This window comes from Ixodes scapularis, unplaced genomic scaffold (genome assembly GCF_016920785.2).
Source record: "Ixodes scapularis isolate PalLabHiFi unplaced genomic scaffold, ASM1692078v2 PGA_scaffold8__174_contigs__length_109621045, whole genome shotgun sequence".
In the NCBI taxonomy this organism is placed as follows: Eukaryota; Metazoa; Arthropoda; class Arachnida; order Ixodida; family Ixodidae; genus Ixodes; species Ixodes scapularis.
Genome location: NW_024609883.1, coordinates 62,590,477 through 62,613,780, shown reverse-complemented (window position 1 = coordinate 62,613,780; position 23,304 = coordinate 62,590,477). Strand labels below are relative to the sequence as shown.

The following is a 23,304-nucleotide window of genomic DNA, read 5'->3' as shown; positions in this document are numbered from 1 at the left end:
TCGTTGGTCTGGTTTCGGTTATAAAAGCAATGCAAAACGCTCGTAGTTCCCGCCCTCAGTACACGTTGGACATCTTTCACACTTTGACACCGGATAACTGAATGAACGAGGATTTACATTCACTTCCGAGGTTACTCTCACCGCTTCCTCACCGTTGAGCAGCAGGATGAGCTGGCGACAAGCCGCGGATGAAAGGCTTGAGCATCAACAGCCCAAGCGCACTCGGTGCCGATGCGGGCGACGCGGGTTTCTGTCAACCGGGAGGCCAGCACAAACCGTGACCGTTCCAGCTCTTCGTCATGACATGGTGTTGCAGAGAGCAGGGTAAAATACAGCTACACGGATCACCGAAGCAAACGACTGCTATCTTAAATTTTGGCTTGTGATTGCGCCTTTGTAGTAGATTATCTTATTCGTTTTGCTGGAGAGACGCAAACGACTGGCATAACAAAATCGCTTGCATATTCCGCATATCTCACAAAAGCATTTACCCTGTCACCTTGCGAAAAGCGCGAAAGACGGAGTCCGCACCGTCCTAAGCTTCCGGTTTTTTACCTGCTTTAGAGCAGTTTGTACCTGCTAGTAGATATGCCTACTGAAACTGAAACAGGGCAGTACCAGAGAGAGACAAAGTTGAGAAAGCTTGCTCGCTCTCCAATTTCTCAACTCTCAAGTGATTGTACCATAATAAATGCACCAACGCGGCTTCCAAAATAAAGAAAGAGCACTACGTTCACAACATAAAAAATGGTCTCAGTACATGCATCTGTGGGCAGGTAGGAAACCTTGCCCTAATTTATTCATGCCGCATGATTGGCGGAACAAACTCGTTGCCGGACCGAATCATGTACTCGAGCGGTGTGCGTCGCTATGCAAACGCAGTCCAACACGAAGCATAAAAAACGGCAGATTTAAGACAACAATCCGGAGTTTATAATTCAATTAAAACAACGTAATATTGTTGAAAACGCCCGCTGCTCCTTGGCTTGTGGTTGCGAACTCGTGGACCCTGTGACTCCCTTCGCTTTCAAAGCACACACGACGATTACGATTGCTACTTTCCGTCTTCCAGGAACATCACAGGGGCACTTCTCCGGTCACGTCTTCACTATGTGCTCGCAAACTCCGAAGCTCTATGCAAAACTTCTTGCGCCCCGTCAAACCAAAACAGTAGCGGCGCCATGCGTACTTGCCAGATTTTCTCCGGTCAAACAAAAACAACGAAAGCCAACCGGCGCTTTGCTTCCAGCGTACATCGGCGTTGCGCTTGCGCCGTGGCCAGATCGCTTGCAGCTGAAGGTTGAAGCAAAAACGAAACCAACTGCAATGTCACGTGTTCACATCGAGGACACGCTTTTTATATCCATTTTAACTGTTTGGAACGAATAATTAGATCCATGACTTTATTTGTGGTGTCTAAGAAACTGTTATCAGGACCCCTAAGCTAAATACAAACATGGGCGACATGAGGGAAGCCGCATTGCCATCGACCAGAAGATGGCGGCGAGCACGGTAAGCGCGGGTTTCGCCAACGTCCTGCGACATGGCGCAATTGCTTTTGGTGCATATCTGTCTCCGAGACATGTTTCTTTCCGCGGCATTTGTATCGACGGTCCTTTCTAAGTGTGTCCCCAAGCATTCCGGTGCTTCGATTGCCGGCAATGCCGCGGTCGTCGCCGGGGGCGATGCGTGTTATCGAGGTCGGCTACACGGTTTTGCGTGTATGACTGAACCAAAACACGTTTTTTACAACCTCGCATGATTTCTGAACGAATTATTTGTTACTCATCGTGTAAATTTATGGTAATTTGTGTAAATAGCGTGTTTTCCACCCCAAATATTCGCCAAATACACGGGACTTGCTAACAGTGTAGATATATATGTAGTTGTGTCCGAGACGTGTGTGGGATCTATACTTCCTTCCCTTTGTCGTCCGTCGTCTCCGGTTAGAATCATGTATAAAAATAGCATCGTAATAAATTGATTTCCAAAGGGTGCAGCCAAACTCGGGGATTTTTCTTTTGATCTAGGAATCTCCGTCATCGTTTAGGGGCAAAGGGGAATTTGTTCAAATCTAGGAATTGTTTTTTTTATGTGTTCTTGAGGGCTTTGGAAACAAGTTCCTTCCACTTTGCCTCTTTGTACCGGCCGAGCGCAGAGCAAAGGAGGATTCTTTGAATAATTTGGGGGCAGCTACAGTGGTAACAACAGCGATTTTGGGGGAGCTTACTGAGCCAAAACAAAAAACGGTAGCTATGTGCTCGAGGCCGACGGCAGGTATTGTACCTTCCGAATGTCTTTTTATTTTAAATGTTTTTACTAGTACACGTGTTCTGGCTTCTTTTGGCTCGAGCGCGTAGCTCTAGCCAATGCTTTTGTGCAGTCAGCCAGAAAGCGTTTATGGGCCATAAAAAAGGGAAGGGCAGAAAAAGGGCGTCTGTGACCACACGGTCTGGACGCTGGCAGGAACGAAAAGGGGAGGGATTAAATGAACATCTCTAACTTGGCCTCGTAGATGACATCCAGGAGACCGGCTAGAGCTCTTCTTTGGTCGTCCCAAAATCCAGGATGGTGAGTCGACTCTTACAGAGAACTGATATCTGGGTGTCGGCGCTTGGTCCTGGCTTCACTTGATTTGGGGCGCTCCAACAAAATGTGGTGAGTGTCGGCCTTTTATCCATGTGACATGTGGAACAGGGTTGCAGACTTGGTTCCTTCGCTTCACGATGCGATGCGGGCAGACGTGAGTGTGGTGTCCGTGCGTGCTTTTGTGTGGATTACCTTAGCCCGTCTGCCGAAACCTCTGGAAAGTGAATCGACGTTTGGGGGAAGTTTCTCTCGCAGTGGTTGTTCGCTACTGGTCTCTAATCTGGGCTCGTTTTTTGTCCGGGTCATATTCCTGTGGATTGTGGCCGGCCGGATCCTAATTACAGACGGTGGCGTAGCCATGGTCGTGTGTGTGTGGAGGGATGTCAGGAGTGTCGCGAAGAGAGGAAAGGGACGCGCGAGGCTAACTGGTGTAATTCTTTATTGCCCTGGATGCCTGCATACGCTGCGATCCCGGAGATTTTGATGGACGCGTTCCCTTCTGAAGGAGTCGGGTGGCGAGCTTCTTGATTGCTTGAACTATTCCGCTCGAGCTTCTTGTTTTTCTACAATACTCGGAGTTCGGAAGATACCGGTTTTCCTGAGCTGAGGGTGGTTTCGAGGGCAACTTGAACTGCTGTAAGCTCGCGCCCCTTTGGTGAAGGTGTGTGCTGGGAATGCAGTCGTGGCCGCGGTGCTCAGAGCTGTAATGAAGACTGCCGCGATGTTCAAGAGAACCGGGGAGTCTTGCGCGGCTGTGTCGGTGTAGAAGGCGATAATGTGTGTGGGACCGGTGCACGTTTCAACCATTTTGCAATTCCCTTTGGCGATTCGAGCTTGCTATTGGGATTTGCCTTTTAGGGCAGTCGGCTTACTTTCAGTTATGCCCATGCGATCTTCCCAAGGAAGGAGTTGTTCGGGAAGACTGGGGAGTCCGTCTGTTGCCCGACAGAGAAACTTGAGAATTTCCCGTCCTTGATTAGAGTGCTTTATTTTTGTTTCATTTCGACGTTTCATGTTTAATATTGTTTGCTTCTGAACGCGCTGCTGAACCTCGATGAAAAAATGATCTGTTTCCACTGAAACAGACGCACACCAAGGCACCCTATCTTTGTGCAAAGCGTTTTAACCGTTTATGTCGAACTGGCAGTTATATCCTTACTTGCTTTTATTGTTATGAATGAGTTTTATATGTTCAGTTAACTTTGTTTTTGGAGCTTCACTAAGCTTCCTTTGAAGATTTTACTGATCAGTTTTATGATGTGAAATCGTTCCATAGAATCAAAATTAACTTTTAAATGGCCACTCAACTACAAAAACATATTTTTAAGCTACTCCATAAAGACAAGGTCAATACTGACGCAAATGAACATAATTTCTGAAGATGTAGGAAAAGCTATTGAATGGTTCAATAAAAATCGGGAAAGAAACGACCGCGGAGGTTGACAACACTGATCCCAAAAGAAATTGTCAAATCTTTTTTAGTAATTTAGGTGTGCCGTTTTGGAAACCATATTATGAGTTGATAACAAATCGTAATCATCGTCATTATCATGATCATCATCATCATCACCATTTCTATTTGTGTGCCTATCAACAACGATTTTCTGTAATCTTTGTTTACATGTTATATAATTAACATGGATTCAGTTCGTGGTCCCAACCACCGTAAAAGGTAGGATACATTATTTCATTTTCACTTAATCCATCGGTGAAGGGTGTGGGAGCCGGGGGTGAAAGACGAGGCAGACGGCACGTGACAGGCGGTCGGCGGAGAAGACAAGACCTGGCGCGAGACAGTGCGAGCTGAGCGAGGCTGGTAGCTGGACAAGGAACGACGGAGCCGGGGCTGCCTGGCCTGGCCCATCGAACCCTGGCGCGGTCCACCAGCGAGGTCTGGAGCAAGACCGGTGGAAACGGCAAGCCCGGGCCATATGACCTGGGCTATGACGATCCCGGGGTGGTTCCGCAGCGAGACTCGGGCATTGATAGCCCGGGACAGCCAGCCTACGCAGCGCTGGCATGGGAAAGGCGATCCGCAGGCCTGGACACGGACTCCGACTGTGAGCTCTGATCGACGGGCGACAACAAGGGCCGGCAGGCCCGGACTACTGGCTCTCGACGACGGGCAACCGAGAGGTACAGTAAACCCATTCGCTGTCTTCTCGTTGCTGTATGTCACTCCCTGGGTGACGGGCGGAGCGCATACCGATCGGGCCGGATTATTAGTAGAGCGACCTCCATAAAGAACCCCACATTAAAATGGCGCATCCAACGTGGGGCCCGTTCGGTATGCCTCTGCTTCTAGTCGTCCCCAGAGAGTCCCACGATTCGTTGAGCGGGTTGTTCAGTAACGCTAACGATGCCCGTTGAGACAAAGCATGTTGGAATTTTGGTGACTTGTCTCACAGCAGAGCTCAGCAGGTGTCTCCTCGAATCGAGTACTTGAAGGTCTCGAAGGACGAGGTTGCGGACGCGCTTTCGCGGGTACCCCAGAATAGTGGTTGGCAGAAGGTGCCGTAACCGGGGGGAACACGAGGAGCGCGGTTAAGATGTAAGAAAGTCGTCTTCGGAGGCAGAGGAGAGGCACGGCAGGTTCGCTGGAAGGCAGGATAGCGACTGGCAGGAGGGGAAACAGCCAGGATGTATTGAATATTTGGGATTTAGGCTTGGAGTGATGCGGTGAGCCAGTAAGCGCTTGTCGAGGCTCGGGGTGCAGATGGGTTTTTGTCAGTGGGTGTCGGAAAGATTGCGGGAATTGCAGTCGACACCGGGAACACTGGCGGACGAGATTGTCAGCGGGTGTTGGGTAAACTGGCGTAAATTGCAGTTGACACCGGGAACGCTGGCAGGCGAGTTAAGGAGCAGTATGATTTGTAACCGCTGGGCCAAGACGGCTAGTTGCTTCGCTTCACTCCAACAATCCATGAAGGGCAGAGGCGATTTATAGGATAATTTCTCGACTTCACTCTGGCCGGTCGTGGCAGTGACAGCAAGACTTTTAATAAGTTATGTCGCGTCACGACCTGGCCCGGGATGAGGCGGTAGCCATTTAGGTGGCTTGTAGTTGTCCAGCTTGCCTTGAGGCGTAAACGGTTTAAGCGGGTTTGCTCGCTGAGCTGCTGCCCCTCCGAGGACCGAGCAGTCCCTAGAGCTCGTAGACACGTGGACGGAACGGGACGCTGACGATTACATCGAGTACCACATGGTATATGTAGCCGTTTCGGAGCGCGGCTATGGAATATGGCCGTCCCGCCCACAGGGTTTGGATCCCTTCGCTAGCTCAAAAGATGGACTAGGTTTACGCCATCGTTACCTGTTCTGAAGGAAACTCACGCTTTGAGCAACGCAGCTAGTGGTTTTGCCGTATCGCTTGCTCCGAGGTGAGAAGGGCACCCGAGGTAAAAAGACGCGAGCGTCGTGTCTTACGTCTAGGCTTACTCGGCGAGATACAAACGAGGAGGCTTGCCCGGTTCACATCGCTGACTTGAAAGGATACTACCGTTGTCGCGATGGGGAACACGTATAACATGAGGTTGTGATAGGACACAAGAAATCCCGTGTTCTTGGCGACCCAGGAGCGAGATCTGGGATGCAGAATTGCTGAGTTAGCCACATGGTGGACGAACCCGTCGGCAAGCAATTTGGCGGTGGAGGCTATGGTCACTGCTACAATCTGCGGCAGAGTATTTGTTCGTTGTGTGTTGTTTTAACACTTTGTTCTGCGCAGAGTAGCTTCCTGGAGAGATGGCCATAGACGGCGTAACCCAGGAAGCCCACCGGGAGGGAAGACGGGTCCATTCGTTTTCCCAAGTGCTCAGGGTGGCTGACAGTTGTTCGGCCTGACGAACGGTTCAGGCGGGCAGTTCTAAGCCCGCTGTGACCTCTAAGCGGAACGGGGCAAGTCCGTCTGCATCGGCCGGACCAGTTTAGAGCAAGCCCCCTGCTGCATCGCGGTGAGTGGGACAGCGAGCGACATACAGGTCGGCATTGTCTGCCGGCTTCGCTAGCCACCACCGCCCACGCCGCTTTCGGACGCTGCAACGTGGCCACTCCGGCAACAGCAACAGCGGCCGCCCATGAAGCCCAGCGGCTCCCTGAGGCTCATGAAGTCCCCCGAAGTCCGGGCCTTGAGGGGGGGAGAGTGTGGGAGCCGGGGGTAAAAGACGAGGCAGAGGACACGTGACAGGCGGTCGGCGGAGAAGACACGAGCTGGCGCGAGACATTGCGTGCTGAGCGAGGCTGGAAGCTGGACAAGGAACGTCGAAGCCAGGCTGCCTAGCCTGGCCCATAACGATCCCCGGAGCGGTCCACCAGCGAGGTCTGGAGCAAGACCGGTGGAAACGGCGAGCCCGGGCCGTATGACCTGGGCTTTGACGATCCCGGGGTGGTTCCGCAGCGAGACTCGGGCATTGATAGCCCGGGACAGCCGGCCTACGCAGCGCTGGCGTGGGAAAGGCGATCCGCAGGCCTGGATACGGACCCCGACTGTGAGCTCTGATCGACGGGCGACAACAAGGGTCGACGGGCCCGGACTACCGGCTCTCGACGAACGTCAACCGAGAGGTACAGTAAACCCATTCGCTGTCTTCTCGTTGCAGTGTGTAACTCCCTGGGTGACGGGCGGAGCGCATACCGATCGGGCGGGATTATTAGTAGAGGGATCTCCGTAAAAGAAACCCACAAGGGCTATCCGTTCTGAATTGTTTTTACATCTGAACATACAACAGACAAGGCCGATCCGTAGTATGCGCTCCCATGTACAGGAAGCAGAAATGAAGGCCTGCGCTCGTCGGCAGTTACCTGGGCAGAAGGAGAATAAAATGAAGACGCCAGTATTACTACGTGGCGTAAAGAGGATACGGATGCATGGAAGTTAGAATAACGTCCACTTTAATTCAATAAAATGTGTATTCAGGAGAGCGGTGAAGCCCTTGCGGTGGCTTCTCACACCGTTGACACCTCGAAGTCGAATGCCAGCGTGCGTCACCAACGAGGTGGGCGCCTAACGGCATAATCAAAAAATTCGTTAAAAAAAAAGAAAGAAATATATATATATATATATATATATATATATATATATATATATTTCAGCAACGACAAGAAGTATTTCTTTAATTTTTTGATACGTTGAAGACATGAGGTAGATTTATCTCGAAAGTAGCGGGACCAATGCCCACATTGCTTTTTCTGGCTCTCAATAAGGCCGTTTCTGCATAAACTGGAGATTTGTGTCATTTATTCAAAACGCAAAAAACGAGGCTTTTAAAATTTTACATGTGTAATTCAATTATTAGTTTTATGAGAGCAATAAAAAAAGGTATTGTAGGTTGCACCGGACTCCAAGTTTATTAAAATAAATAAAGGAGTATCAAAATTATTTTTCTTGGAGCTTTTCTTTGGACTCAAAATGGCGGCTTTCAATGCTTGTGTTTTAATGTAAAATAGGGCAAGTTATTAAGCAATTAGGCGCCCACTTATATTTGTGTCGGACGCATGCGTTTTTTTACAACATTCTTTTTGACTGCACGGTTTTTTTGGGAAATCCATAAATTTCTAGAATAATATTAGCGGTAATAAAAACATTTTTTGCACAAAAATACTTTTCTTGGAGTTCAGGGGTTTCCTTATCCAAATTATTTTTTTTCCATACGAATCCCAGATATAAAAAAATTGCGGCGTCTCTAGCATGGAATCACCCAGCTTCAAATATAAAATGCTACTGTGCACATCCTAAATTACTAAATTTTCTAGATAAATATTAAATTTTACAAACGTCGTGTTTTTTTACATATAATTATAGTGTATTTTGCTTTTTATGTTTTAGCTTGTGTTCGCACTATGAATTTTTATTTGTTCTTGTACTTCTGTACTATTTTTACAACCAAGAGCAGTGTATAACGTTTCTGAAGGGCTTTTTAAGGTTTCCAACCGCAACGTTTTTCTTGGCCTTTTTTTTATGAATGTAATGTTCAAGAAATTCAATTGAGGCTCTTTCTTAATAAAAAAAACGCGGTGAGTGTCAGAGTTTAGTTCTAGAGATCTTCTTTTGCTCGCTGTCGAGTGATGGAACGACGCCTGCGCTTTGAGCCATGCTCCTGAACATCGTTGCCGGGTTGGAGAGAAGTTGCGTGACTGATCCATACTCCAGGACGCTGCCATCGCTCATAACCAGGATCCTGAAAAAGGAGACCAGAATTCAATTTTATACATAAAGTTGAATAGGGCGCCCTAGCATTTATGATGAAGAAAGTTTCTAAATAATTTAATGTTTAGTTGCTCTTCTACACGACACTTTATGCGGCGTCAGCAAGAAGCATATACTCACGGCAATTACGTCATTTGCTTGCAATTACATGTTTTAAAACTAAATTAAATTAATTTGTATAGCTTGATTCAATGGCCCTTGTCCAATCTGCGCAAATCAACAGTTCGCCAGCTACAAAAAAAAAAAAAAAAAAAGAGGAACGCCGACTTGTTAATTTTTGCTTTGCCATAAAGAAACACTCTAGTATAGCTATAAAACCGGTAAATAAATTTCATTTATAGATGTGATTGGAGAGTTTTGGGCTGCTTGCTTTACAGTGTAGGCCTTTTCTTTCATGCGTGGACTATCTCTATTTTTTTTTTCACGCAACCACCTTTAGGGTATATGGTGCTTGCCCAGTAACACATTTATTTTTACGCAACTTGATTTTTGACTGACAATTTAGGGCTCAGTAAGCTCAAAGAATACAAGTTATCACCAAACCTTTTATTCGTTGGCCAGATTTAGGCCTAACTAAATAGATGTTTGGTTTTCGCATGGCATCTTCAAGCCTAAATCACCACACAAGTGTCAGAGTGATGCCTCTGTCAGACGGGCACCTAAAATGACCTTTACGCCAAAGTCCTTTAGGATTTTCAAATGTCTTTTAAGTTCTGCCTTGCGAGACAGCGCAAGTAAATGTCATTTAGACGATGTTTACAGCGATTGAAGTCTCGTTGCTCGTTCAAATGCATAAATCGCGTTCACGCCAGAAAAATATAATTTTGGCGATAAATAATTTTTTAAGTCTTTGTTAAGGAAACAAAATATTAAAAAAGACAAAACGAAGAGTTAAGTCGAATGATTACAACGAAGTCCACTTTAAGCACAAGCAAAGTGTTTTTTTTGGCAATTAGCGGCAGCCCTGAGCGTCTCCCGCTCACGCAGTCCTAACACTGCTCTGTGCTCCCGCTCCTTTCTGCGTTTCTGCTACGCAGTTGCCCTGTTCAGTTCGGCGTCGTGCTCGAGATTATCCCAAAATTATATCAGTTCCCCGGTCGCCTCAACGCTCCAGTGGAAACGCGGCGACCCCTTCCTATACTCCTGGACGCTACTCCGCCGTTCGACATATCGCACGACGCGAGAGTGAAATGCAGAAATATATACAGTACAGTGAGTAATGCACTATTAAAGGTTGATAAAATATAAAGAATAGAAATAAAAGCTAAATGACCATGGTTGTAACTGCAGGGCCGTACCCAGAAAAAAATTTCGGGGGGGGGGGGGGGGGGGGGGTTCGGGGACAACGGCGGCCATTTTGAAAGTGTCTATCGTCTTATTTTTGCCTATGAATCATGTGCATCGGTGGCATATAATGGAGAGTTACAGCAAACCGGAGAACCGGTCCCGGTCTGGTACCCGGTAGCCGACCGGCGCCACTGCGCGTGCGCAGAGGTGGAGTTTAAAATCGGCTGGCTGCAGGTGCACCGACCAGGGCCGTACCCAGAAAAAAATTTCGGGGGGGGTCAGAACCCCCTAACCCCCCCCCCCCCCTGGTTACGGCCCTGGTTGTAAGGAAAATCGAGAGGAGGAAAACTGAGTTGCTGAAGCGGACGATGCGAGCAGCGGGACGACGAGGCTTACTAGATACCATGGGCCGTGAGTACAGACAACTAGTAGTAGAGCGAGGTCTGTACATAATATACCAGAATCATGCTGCTTTTCAATAACAAAAAGACAAAAAAAAAAAAACTTTCATTTTAGGTATCGGTACGAACTTTTATTTCAATTCGCTTCTCTAGTGTAGACCGCTGCCTACGAGAGTGCACCTTTAGCAACCGTAAAGGGGTTGTGGGAACTCAGGTTCACGAAAAGGACCTTTACGCTAAATGCCATTTGAGTTGCCGTGTGGCGCTGCTTAAATGACATTTACCCTAAAGGCCCGTTCACACGCTCGCAACATCTTAGAACTAGGTGCCTTGAAACCTCTTACATCGAGAGGACACACTGGCGCCATCTATTGGGTAGCGGCGGTGGTCCGGCATAATTTCTATTTCTCTCGCGCATTATACTTTCTTTCTTGGCTCGAAAAACTGTTGTCAACGTTATAAACGAGCCTTTCTTATAAATATTACGCACATTTGGCCTCGGAAATCCCGCAAAACCTTCGCTCTTGTGAAATGCAGTTTCAGGGTCACCGCATAGATGGCGCCAGAATGCCAGTGTGTTCCCTCGTCCTAAGAAATTTGAAGAGGTTTCAACAGGTCTCGTCTCTCATAAAGGCCTGTTCACACTTGCGACAGTCGCTGGAGCTACCAGCGACTTGCGACTGGTTTCGGACAGTCGCTCCCTGACCGATTTTTCAAGTCACAAAAACGAGTCCCTGGACGGCGGAGCCAATCACAGTCTCGTTGGAAGTGATGCGTGCGTTTGTTTACATCCGGCACTGCTTCCAGCGGGAAACTGCGAATCGCGCACGGCGGCGGTAACTGGCACGCATGGAGTTCTCTGCGGAAGATCTTATTAATGCTGTCAAAGACTACCGTTTCTTCACAATAAGCGGCACCCCGACCACAAGGTTTGGGACAAAAAGCCGCAGGCCTTGAACGAGATCGGCGACATTTTCGGCATGGGAGGTACGCATAATATCACGGTTGAGGGAGCGCACATTAAGCCGTTGTTTTACCTTCCGAAGCACTATTGAGTTTTTTTGTTTTTGTTTTTACCTGCCGGTGCCTTTGATCAGAAAAACCGTTTAGCCGGCTCAGGAAGATGTTGATTATTATTCGTTAAGTTGGAAGCGAGTTTGACGACTCGTCGGTCGCCCAATCAGGTGTGTACACTAGTGGTTGCCAGTCGCTTGACGCTAGTCGCTCCAGGCGCTCCAGCGACTGCACAAAGTCGCAAGTGTGAACGGGCCTTTAGACTTCACTGCCTGAATGTTTCGTTTTTATATGGCATCTTGGCCCTAAATCGCCAGACAAGTGCCATAGTTAGGCCTTACTTCCCGAATGTTCTGCTATTATCGGGAAGCTTGGGGCCACGGTGTCTAAGCAAATGCCAAAATCAAGCCTGACTGCTGGTTTTTCAGTCGTCACTTGGCATCTTTGGCTTATGTCTAACGCCTCAGAACTTAGCTGACAAACCCGAAAAGCAAGTTAGACCTGGCGTTTCTTTTGGCTAGTTATTTTAAAGAAAAGTGTTTCGGCCCTACCAACGTTATGGAGCAAGACCATTTCCCGTCCAAGTTGTAAAGGACCATAAGATCGCCAAACTTGGGCCAAGTCAGGATTTTTTCTCTGCCGTGCTGACGGAGTGTTAACACCGATAACACTAAGAAGGTTACACGGTACACTTACTTGTCGTAGTCGAGCACGGTATGGATTCGATGTGCGATGGCCAGCACCGTGCAGCGCACGAAGCTCTCGCGGAGCGTTGCCTGAATCAGGCGGTCCGTGTCGCCGTCCATCTGCGACGTGGCTTCGTCCAGGATCAGAACTCGAGGCATTCGAATCAGTGCACGGGCGAGGCACACGAGCTGCCGCTGACCCACGCTGCAACGTGACATTGACGAGGAAAGATTAATGTCAACTTTTCCCCGGGCGAGTTGGCACGGGTGCAAACGAGTCTCTCCGCCGCTGACGTTTGAAGTGCTTTTGAGTAGGTCAGATGTACCCAGAGTAACCTAGACTCGTTTTCACCTCAAGTCCGACAGCGGGCGACGCTAAAATCATTTGGCGCCAATTAAGCAGAGCAAAAAGTGCGACGTGATGGAGCTCGTTTTCTCTAGGGGTGTGCTATTACCGGCTAAATCGATCACGCAAAAAAAAAAAAAAAAAAGCGCCGGATCGCAACGTACATATTGTGCCTGATTGGTTCAGTCGGGGATTAAAAGCGCGCAAGGCGATTAACACCGTAACGATGCGATGTTGCCGCTGCTTGATTATAGGCTCCACTGCCGTTTATCTGCAACTTGACTTGGTCCAGGATGAGAACCGGCTCTCCAGAGTCATTAAAGATCATCAGTAGTAATATTATTATTAGAGCGCAGCTCTTAGGCGCCCGTTCCCGGGTTTCGCGGCGTCGCCGACGGCGTGACCACAATAACTTTAGCGAGAAAATTGACGTAACGTCTTCAACACCAAATCAGTTTTCCCCCTAAATCTAGCGGGGAAAATGATGTTACATCGATTGGTGTCACGTTACCTATGAACAAATTCAGTTTCTCCATGAACAAATTCAGTTTCTCCGCTAGATGTAGCGGGAAAATTAACGTCACGTACGAAGGAGGAGGAGGAGGAGGAGGGGCTGAAGGAGGAGGGGAAGAAAATGAAGGAGGTAGGAGAGGAGGACGAGGAGCAGAGGACGGGGGGAGGAGGAGAGGGTACGGAAAAGGAGGAAAGGCATACCTGCCCCTCCGTAGCCTCCCCTCCTCCTCCTCAAGAGCTGCGCTCTAATTTCGCGTTACAGAGATTTGTAAACATTCTTCATTTTTCCTTCTTATTAATATTATTATTATGATGAGGATGACTCTCACAATTATTACTATTATTATTATTATCGGACTGGTACAGTCGGCTGGTGTAGGCTTCGGGTGAAACGAAATGCAAAGTTCTCTGAAAATCGTGCGAAGTGGGATTCGGACCTGCAGTAACTGTGTTTGTTCATATTATCGTAATTGTTCATATAACCTATATCGTTGACTATGGTCAGATTAGGTGTATAGTACGTAGTAAGTCGAGTCAAAAGGGATTAGTCTTTTTTTTTGCCGGACGACAATACCGATAGCTGGGTGCGAACACATCTGTCCATGGGTAGCGTTACAAGACCACGGTTCCCGTTTGAAGATCACTAAACACCATCATGATATATATATATATATTGTCACGACTTTATGTGCAACACAAAAAGTGTTCGGCTTCGTGGAAAAACAAGAACTTTAACTTTTTCACTTCAGTGTCAAGTCCCAGCGGAGTAGATGAAAAGAATGTCCCAAAAAACAAAGCTCACAGTCACGCGATGGCACGAGCGCAAGACGCTCGTGCGACCGGCCCGTGTGTCTGGTGTGCGGCACTGCCCAATGTCACGTGCTTATCTTAATGCGATAGCGTGTGCCATCCGCCGGTGTGTCTAGCGCGTGGCACTGCCCTCCCCTTCCGATGAAGCATCGTCCCGATGCTTAAACAAAAATAAATGCAGAGTGAGAAGTGTCTACTGTCTGGCGTAGTAGGGCTTTAGCCGGACCACGTGGACGACCTCAGGGCGTGCGGAGCGTCGGAAGGAAAGATGTCCACTATCCGGATTGACTTCGTATGTGAGGTCACTCAGGCGACGAAGAACCTTGTAGGGGCCGAAGTACTTTCGCAAAAGTTTTTCACTGAGTCCTCGACGCCGGATAGGTGTCCAAACCCATACTTGATCCCCCGGTCGAAATCGGACGTCCCGGCGGCGCAGGTTGTAGCGGCGGGCGTCGACAAGCTGCTGTCGGCGGATTCGTACTCTCGCCAGTTGACGAGCTTCTTCTGCACGTTGCGCGAAGATATCAGCGTCGGCATCCATCATGTCCGGGAAGTGAGGCAGCATGGCGTCCAACGTAGTCGTTGCCTCGCGTCCGTACACTAGTCGAAATGGCGTGAAACCCGTTGTTTCCTGTGGGGCTGTATTATACGCGAACGTGATGTAGGAAAGAATCTCATCCCATGTCCTGTGTTGGACGTCCACGTACATGCACAGCATATCGGCGATTGTCTTGTTGAGGCGCTCTGTGAGGCCGTTAGTTTGCGGGTGATATGCTGTAGTTTTTCTGTGAGTCGTCTGACTTAGCCTCATGACGTCTTGCGTGAGCTGAGCTGTGAATGCGGTACCACGATCTGTTATAACCACTTTTGGGGCGCCATGACGCAAGACGACGGTGTCGACGAAGAACTTTGCCACCTCTAATGCGGTTCCTTGGGGGAGTGCGCGTGTCTCGGCGTACCGCGTCAGGTAGTCCGTCGCAACGATGATCCATTTGTTACCTGAGGACGAGGTTGGGAAAGGGCCCAACAAGTCCATTCCGATTTGTTCAAATGGTGCTGACGGCGGGTCAATTGGTTGAAGAAGGCCCGCGGGTTTCACAGGCGGCGTCTTACGCCGCTGGCACTCGCGGCATGTCCTTACGTAATGGTGTACAGCAGCGTACATTCGAGGCCAGTAGTACTTCTTACGGACTCTCGCGAGTGTGCGGGCAAAACCAAGGTGTCCCGACGTTGGCTCGTCGTGGCTGGCGTAAAGAATTTCGTCGCGAAGGGCGGTCGGAATGTCAAGAACGTATGAAGCCGCGATTGGCTGGAAATTTTTCTTGTACAGAACAGCGTCTTTTAAGCAGAAAGAACCTTGACTTCGAGAAAATGCGGTTGGTACAGGTGTATCACGGCCTTCCAGGTGCTCAATAAAAGCTCGGGGTCTGTTCGTTGCTGTTGGGCCATGATCGCAGTGTCAATAGCTCCGAGAAATGCGTCGTCCATTTCATCGGTTTGCGGAGCAGGGTCAACAGGAGCACGAGAGAGACAGTCCGCGTCGTTGTGTTTTCGCCCCGACTTGTGCACGACGGTGATTTCGAATTCCTGAAGTCTCAGGCTCCAGCGCGCGAGACGCCCGGAAGGGTCTTTGAGGGTGGCCAACCAGCATAGAGAATGGTGGTCGGTGACCACCTTGAAAGGCCTCCCGTAAAGGTAGGGGCGAAACTTGATGGCGGCCCAAATGATTGCGAGACACTCTTTTTCCGTGGTCGAATAGTCAGTCTCTGCTTTGGACAGTGAGCGGCTGGCATACGCAATCACCCGTTCGACTCCATCTTGCCACTGGACTAAAAGAGCTCCGAGGCCAACGTTGCTAGCATCAGTGTGGATCTCGGTCTCTGCGAGCTCGTCGAAGTGTGCGAGAACTGGTGCCGACTGCAGGCGACCTTGAAGCTCTTCAAAAGCACACTGCTGCTCTTCCGTCCACGTAAACGGGACATCGTCACGCGTGAGTCAAGTGAGTGGTTCGGCGATTTTGGAAAATTGCTCCACAAAGCGTCTATAATAGGCGCACAGTCCCAGAAACTGTCGTACGGTCTTCTTGTCGGTGGGAGCAGGGAACAATGCGACGGCAGAAGTCTTCTCAGGGTCGGACAGAACGACTTCTGCGCTCACGACGTGGCCTAGGAATTTGAGCTCTTTGAATGCGAAATGGCACTTTTCCGGCATAAGTGTGAGGCCAGCGGTCCTTATGGCTTGCAGTACAGCTTCTAGTCGATTCAGGTGTTGTTCAAAGCTCGTGGAAAACACTACGACATCGTCTAAGTACACAAGGCATGTTTGCCACTTGAGGTTGGCAAGAACATTATCCATCATCCGCTGGAATGTGGCCGGCGCCGAGCATAGTCCAAACGGAAGGACCTTAAACTCATAAAGACCATCGGGCGTAATGAAAGCGGTCTTCCCTCGGTCTCTTTCATCAACTTCGATCTGCCAATAACCTGTTTTGAGATCCATCGATGAGAAGCACTTCGCACCACGCACCCTGTCCAGAGTATCATCTATGCGGGGCAGCGGGTATACATCCTTCTTGGTGACCGTGTTTAGCTTACGGTAGTCTACGCAAAATCGTAGTGTACCATATTTTTTTCTCACAAGCACAACAGGCGATGCCCAGGGACTTTTTGATGGCTGTATAACGTCGTCATGGAGCATTTCTTCGACCTGTTGCCGTATCGTTTCTCGTTCCTTATGCGAGACCCTGTACGGTGGCTGTCGTTTCGGCGTTGTTGCTTCATCCGTGATGATCCGATGTTTGGCGACAGTCGTCCGGCGCACCTTCGATGACGATGAAAAACAGTCATTATACTTATGTAAAAGATCCAGCAGATGTTCCTTTTCTTTTTCTGGGAGCTCACGATTAACGTCAAATGTTCTTGTGGAGGTTGTCGTTATCTTGCCTGGCAGTGAAGCTTCTAGTGAAAAGGACCCACTGACATCAGCGACGTCCTCAAGGTAGGCGATGGTAGTTTCACGGGAAATATGCTGGTGTTCGGAGCGAAAGTTCGTAAGTAATAACTCAGTTTGTCCGTCGTGGATATGAACGAGACCCCTGGCTATGCAGATTCCCTGTTCCAGCAGAAGAGAAGAGTTCGCCTCGGCGATTCCTGAAGAGGCAGTCTCGTCGGTTCTTACAGTCACGAGCATGCTGCTACATGGCGGGAGACAAACGTGGTCATCTGTTACTCGGAGTGGAGAACGCCGTAGTGTTGAATTCTCCTCTTCAACGCATCGTGCAGTGGAGAATGCGATCATTTGCCTACGTAGGTCTATGAGTGCGCCGTTCTCTCCGAGGAAGTCCATTCCGAGTATAACTTTTCTTGAACACTCCTTGAGAACGACAAAACTGGCGATGAACGTAATTCCTCGTATCTGGATTCTTGCTGTGCACCTGCCGACCGGTGTAATTAAATGACCTCCAGCCGCGCGGATTTGTGGCCCCTCCCAGACAGTCATAACTTTCTTCAGTCGAGCGGCAAGATTCCCACTTAACACGGAATAATCGGCGCCCGTGTCGACCAGCGCAGTCACTTCGTGTCCGTCGATAACCAGGGGGAGGTCGGAGGTAGTTAGTTGATCGTCGCCGTACGGTGTCTCCATGTCGTCGTCTTGTGCGTCTCGCGTCGTTGGAGGGTCTTCTCGGATTCGGCGGCAAGCAACTTCACCTCCCGAAGTCGCCACCTTTAGTTTTCCCGGCATGGACTTGGCGACCGTGCCCTGGGAGCGTCAGGGGAGGAGCGGCGTCCAGAATACTCGTGACGTCTCGGTGACGGAGACCTAGACTGGCGTCGATCAGCTGAAGCACCAGCCGGTTGGTTGAGGAGTCCTCGATTTCGGGTGGTCGCTGGTCGTAGCGCGGGCGGGGAGCATCAGGTGAGAAGCCTCGAAGTCCCATTTGGCGGTATGGGCACTGTCGGTACACGTGCCCTGCTTCGCCACAGTGGTAGCAGAGCGGCCTGTGATCTGACGTGCGCCAAACCTCGGTCTTCCTTGTCGGCGGGCGCTGTTCGCTAGGGCGTCGAGTGAACTGCCGTGTTGGCCGCGGATAAGGCGGAGCTTGCCTGGAGAAGTCAATGAGTGGTGCGGAATTCCTCACGGCGGCAGCGTATGACGGAGTGCGCTGTTCCGAGGCTTCCTCCTGTACTGGTGTTATGCCAAGGGCGTTTTGAACTTCTTCCCGGATGATTGCTGACACAGGGGCGACGGTGGGTTGAAGTACCGGCGTCTGTAACTTTTGAAGTTCCTCACGGACGACACCTCGAATGAGCTCACGAAGGACGTCGCTGGTGCTACCGAAAGCCGTTACTAGATGGTCTTGCGAGGCAGTCGGCAACTGGCGTTCGTACAGCCGGGAGCGCATCTGTAGCGTTTTCTCGATTGTAGATGCCTCTGCGACAAACTCAGCCACCGTCGAAGGAGGATTCCTCACGAGGCCTCCGAAAAGGTCTTGCTTGACGCCTTTCATCAGGTGCCGCACCTTCTTTTCTTCGGTCATGATCGGGTTGGCACGACGGAAGAGGCGAATCATCTCTTCTACGTACGCGACGACGCCCTCATTAGGGTGCTGCGTTCTTGCCTGAAGCAACTGCTCAGCCCTCTCCTTGCGCTGTGCGTTGGCGAAGGTCCGCAGAAGCTGGGACTTGAATTCGTCCCATGACGTAAAGCTTGTTTCTCGGTTTTCAAATCAAACGCGGGCTGCGTCCTCAAGCGAGAAGTAAACGTTCCGTAACTTCAACGAATCGTCCCAGCCGTTTAGTATCGCTACCCGATCAAAATGCTCGACCCAGTCTTCCGCGTCTTCGTAAAGGTCCCCGTGGAAAGTCTTCGGTGTTCGTGGAACCTGGAAGACTATTTGACTCGGGGCAGCAGGGGAAGACATGATCCCGGTGCCTGAGGTCTCGGTTCTTGCTGAAGCCTTGTCCGAAAGAAGCCCGAACTCCGCTGGTAGGCCTTGCTGTCGTCGGCTTAAGCGAACGTCGGTGCTTAACGACGTGCTTCCTTCGATGTGGGCGTCCCTAGCTGGGCTGAGGTCACGGGTGTTCGAGGATGTACTAGACATGAGCATGTGGAGGACATTACCCCGCACCTCCACCACTTAATGTCACGACTTTATGTGCAACACAAAAATACAGGGTGTCACAAATGAAAATTTACACGGTCTTTTTTACCGCAAAAATAAACTAGGCATCGCCGAACGCTCATTCTCCGCCCAAAGGTAGAGCTAGAGGTCACAACCAGATGCCAAAGTTTCAGCCCGATCCGATTACTTAATCAAAAGTTATAACTGATTTTCTGAAAATGTCAATGGGAAAATGGAGCCCATTTTTGCTCATTTTCGGTTTCTGGTGCCATAGAGCCCCATGTGTTCGAAAACTCCGTCGGCCACAATTTTCCCATTGAAATTTTCAGAAAATCATTTATAACTTTTGATTAACTTATCGGATCGGGCTGAAACTTTGGCATCTGGTTGTGACCTCTAGCTCTACCTTTGGGCGGAGAATGAGCGTTCGGCGATGCCTAGTTTATTTTTGCGGTAAAAAAGACCGTGTAAATTTTCTTTTGTGACACCCTGTAGTTCGGCTTCGTGGAAAAACAAGAACTTTAACTTCTTCACTTCAGTGTCAAGTCCCAGCGGAGTAGATGAAAAGAATGTCCCAAAAAACAAAGCTCACAGTCACGCGATGGCACGAGCGCAAGACGCTCGTGCGACCGGCCCGTGTGTCTGGTGTGCGGCACTGCCCAATGTCACGTGCTTATCTTAATGCGATAGCCTGTGCCATCTGCCGGTGTGTCTAGCGCGTGGCAATATGTATATATATATATATATATATATATATATATATATATATAGGAACTAACATACAAAGAATGATTTAAGGATACCTCAGTAGCCCCGTAAATTAAGTTCAGAAGTCTATATTTTTATCATTGTTTAAATTCCTATTTACATCGACATACGCACCCTTTTCACCCATACCTCTTTCCCGCACTCATTATGGCGAATGTACGCGTGCGTTCTATATGCCATATATTTTTCTCACTCACCACCTGAACTTATAACCGAAAGATCCTTGGGAAAAGTTAAAAGGATGCTTAGAGATATTTCGTTTTATAGGGAGCTATTGGTTTCGGTTTCTATCCGGTTTATTCATATTGTAGACGCATCTTGCTTAGTAATGTGTGCCACTTTTAAGCGCCTGCCTTTCTAGAACATAAATGAATATTCTGTTGATTGTAGGACATTTTAACAAAAGGCACCTTCCGTGAATTTTTTTTTCCGCATATTTTCTAGTCTTGTGGTATTTCATTTTGCTTTGACATTGCTCTTAATTTCCGTTTTAGTCTGTCCACAATATTTTGTCGCGTAAAACCTTCACGTTATAACTAGAGTGAGTAACTTTATGAAATTGTGTTTATATTTCTCTTTTTTGTCTGTTTTATATTATTGTATTTTTCATAGCTACACAGCTACATATAGTTTTTTTTTTTTATTATTGGAGGATGACGTCGCACAAGCCTCCTGTTGGCTTTGATGTATCCGCAATACTAAACTTTTCTTTGCTGCTAGCAATAAGCTATTATTATTATTATTATTATTACTATTAATATTATTATTAATATTGTTATTATTATTACTGAAAGTCACAGTTTTTTCATGTCTGTCAACGACGCGTCGGGCTGAGAACGACAAACTGGTAGTCCGTTTACCAGGCAAAAGTGACCCCCCCCCCGCCCCTGGCTGCCGCCATGTTGTACAATTTTTACCGCTAGACAGATGACCGTACCAAATTCAGAGGCTTTTACGTAATACTTGGCCGAGATTTGTATTGCGATCGCTGTAAAAAAACATAATAAACTATTTTTCAATACTGTTAGCCCCAGAGATCAGTGTCTAGCACCGATAAAAACCCAAATAGAGCACCGCAGCTGACGGCATGAAGCGAGGCCGTTGCGAAGCTGCCCGAGTTTTTTTCGTTTACGCACATTTTGGACTTAGAACAAATGAAAAATAACTGATCTCGTTACTATTTTTAATCATCAATAGGCAATTATTTGGGAGCGGTACTTTATTAAAATATAGACTTAAAACTATAACGTCTAATGTATAGTGGTAAAAAGTGTGCAACATGGCGGCGGCCTGGTGGGGGTCACTTTGAGCTGCCAGTTTATCGCTCTAATCCCCCGTACCTCGTTGATGTCTATAGACAAAAACAAATACAAAACATGACACCTGTTTTTAAAAAAAATGGAAATGGATACTGTAGGCCCTTTTTTCCGCAGTTTAGAGGAGGTGTTGGTACAATCCAGTTAGCGTTGCGTCTTTTAGAGATAACTAATTATTTAATTTGCAATCTAACCTCATTACATATACTGTAAACGACTTAATTTTTGCGAAGACCTAATTTTCGTGAATTTCGCGAATCGCCTTCAATTTGCGTAAAATAGGTCCCGCGACCAATTCCGGCAAAATGTAAACACATTGGAATCTATATTGAGATCCCACCGCGTCGCGAAAATTAGAACCCGTGAATAATTCGAAAACTTCAGCTTTGACCTAAATAGCGAAATATTAAGCCCGCGACATATAAGTCGTTTACAGTATTAGGTATTCGCTTGTATTTTGATTGAAAGCGAATACATAGAAATATATACATTCATGTTGTGCATTCTCATTACGCGGGAACGGTAAATGAACTTTGAGCTTGGCGTTCCAAGAGAGCATTCGATGACAGGATGGGAGTTCAGGGGATGCTCGTTTCACGTCTCTTCACTTCAGCAGAACAAACGCTGGAGAGAAGGTCGCCTCCTCTCTAGCCTTCGCTCTGTAAAGTTGAAAGCAGTGGGAGGAGTTTCCCCTGATTACTTAAGCTGCTACCCAGGGGCGGATTTAGAGGGGGGGGGGGGGGTCCGGATGTCTTGACCCCCCTCTTGATTTCTGCATCTGTAAAATTTAGGGCGTACAACGAAGGAGGGGGGGAGGAGGTTCCTAAACACCTAAACATATGGTACGCTGACCAACACCTGACCCCCCCCCCCCCCCCCCCCGTCCCCCCCTCAGCAAATTCCTGCAACCGCCCCTGCTGCTACCGGCTACAGATCTGTCAGTATGTGTTTAAAGCAGGGAATGTCTTGCAGTGGAATCCCCAACTCCAAACTTTCGTCCGTCCGTCTCTCCTCGTGTGGTTGTATTTTCTCGCTCACGTTAGCAGAAACGTTTTCATCACGTAAATAAACATCACTTCCGATTTGCCAGCTAAACGAAATGGGGAAATTGAATTCAAGTGTTACAAAGAGTTTTTCTGCTAAATTTAGCGGGGAAATCGACGTCCCGTAACCTGACGTCACGTGCAACATGCACTGATTCAGTTTTCCCGCAAAATTGGTCAGAGAAATTCCCATCGAGCGACGTATGCAGCATTTCGTTTCCCCTGTGAATAAAGCGTCGAGTGTGATAAAGATTACAGGTTCTTGATCACTCTCGAAACGACTGTTTAACGTTCTCTCAACCAATCGAAGCGGCACTGCATTCCTCGCATTATTGGACTTTGGCGATAAATATCGCCGCCAATGTTTATAGCAAATTACTACATGTATATTAAAGCATTGGTAACCTCAGATTGCTTCCTCCGTCCCCGGTCTGAAGGAGGAGTTGCTCAGGATGCCTCGTAACAAGGTCTCCCAAATGAGCCTGGTTCAGTGCACGCCAGAGTTCTTCGTCCGTGTGCGATCTGGTTGGGTCCAGGTTGTCTCGGAGACTTCCTCGAACCAGAATGGGGTCCTAGCAAGAGAGAGGACCAAAAGGAACAGGAGCCAAGTGACAAATAATTCTATACTTATTGTGAGACTGACAAAGAAGAATTTAGTTACCGGGACACGGTCGTGCCGGCGAATAGCGGAATACTCTAAAAATAAGCAGAACGAAATTGTCAAAATTTTCTTTCTTGCTTAATCACTTCCATTTCAGAGTGTTTCAAAGACTGTGCCACTCAACATATTGAACGTTTTAAAAGTTTTCACGCCTGATTGTTTTTTTCTTGTCAGTTATTTTAGCTTTTTTTATAATGGGAAATTGTGTTGTGTGCTTGTTTGGACAGATGGAAGTTTGTTAGGCGCATTGGGCGTTAGGAGTCTCCTCAGTAGACGAGGCATTTTGAAACTGCAGTTTCATTCCGAGTCTGAGAGCGTTGACGTGCATCACGCAACAGTGACACACAACCGCGTGCACGCCCGCACGATGCTCATCCAGGTTGAAACAACAGAAGTTGGTGTTGAATCTGGGATCTCTTGGTACTGTAACGCGAGCTTTTTTCTTCCCGCGCTCCCATCTGCCCTAACAGACTCGGCCACTCAATCCCCCAGCGCATTAATTTAGTTACAGAGGATAATATTAGAAAGTAGTAGATATTGCCA

General features: G+C 48.3%; 1 protein-coding gene across 1 annotated transcript in view; it reads right to left on the bottom strand.

Moving 5' to 3' along the window:
* Positions 1-8,608: 8,608 nt before the first annotated feature.
* The window catches only part of LOC8038720 (ATP-binding cassette sub-family C member 3), a gene marked incomplete at its 5' end in the record, with an annotated part of 53,879 nt that continues 39,183 nt past the window's right edge, over positions 8,609-23,304 (bottom strand). The window contains 3 exons of the mRNA XM_042287009.1: positions 8,609-8,765; positions 12,193-12,387; positions 22,506-22,672. Of these exons, the coding sequence (XP_042142943.1) occupies positions 8,609-8,765; positions 12,193-12,387; positions 22,506-22,672 (519 nt within the window). The remainder of the gene's footprint in view (positions 8,766-12,192; positions 12,388-22,505; positions 22,673-23,304) is intronic.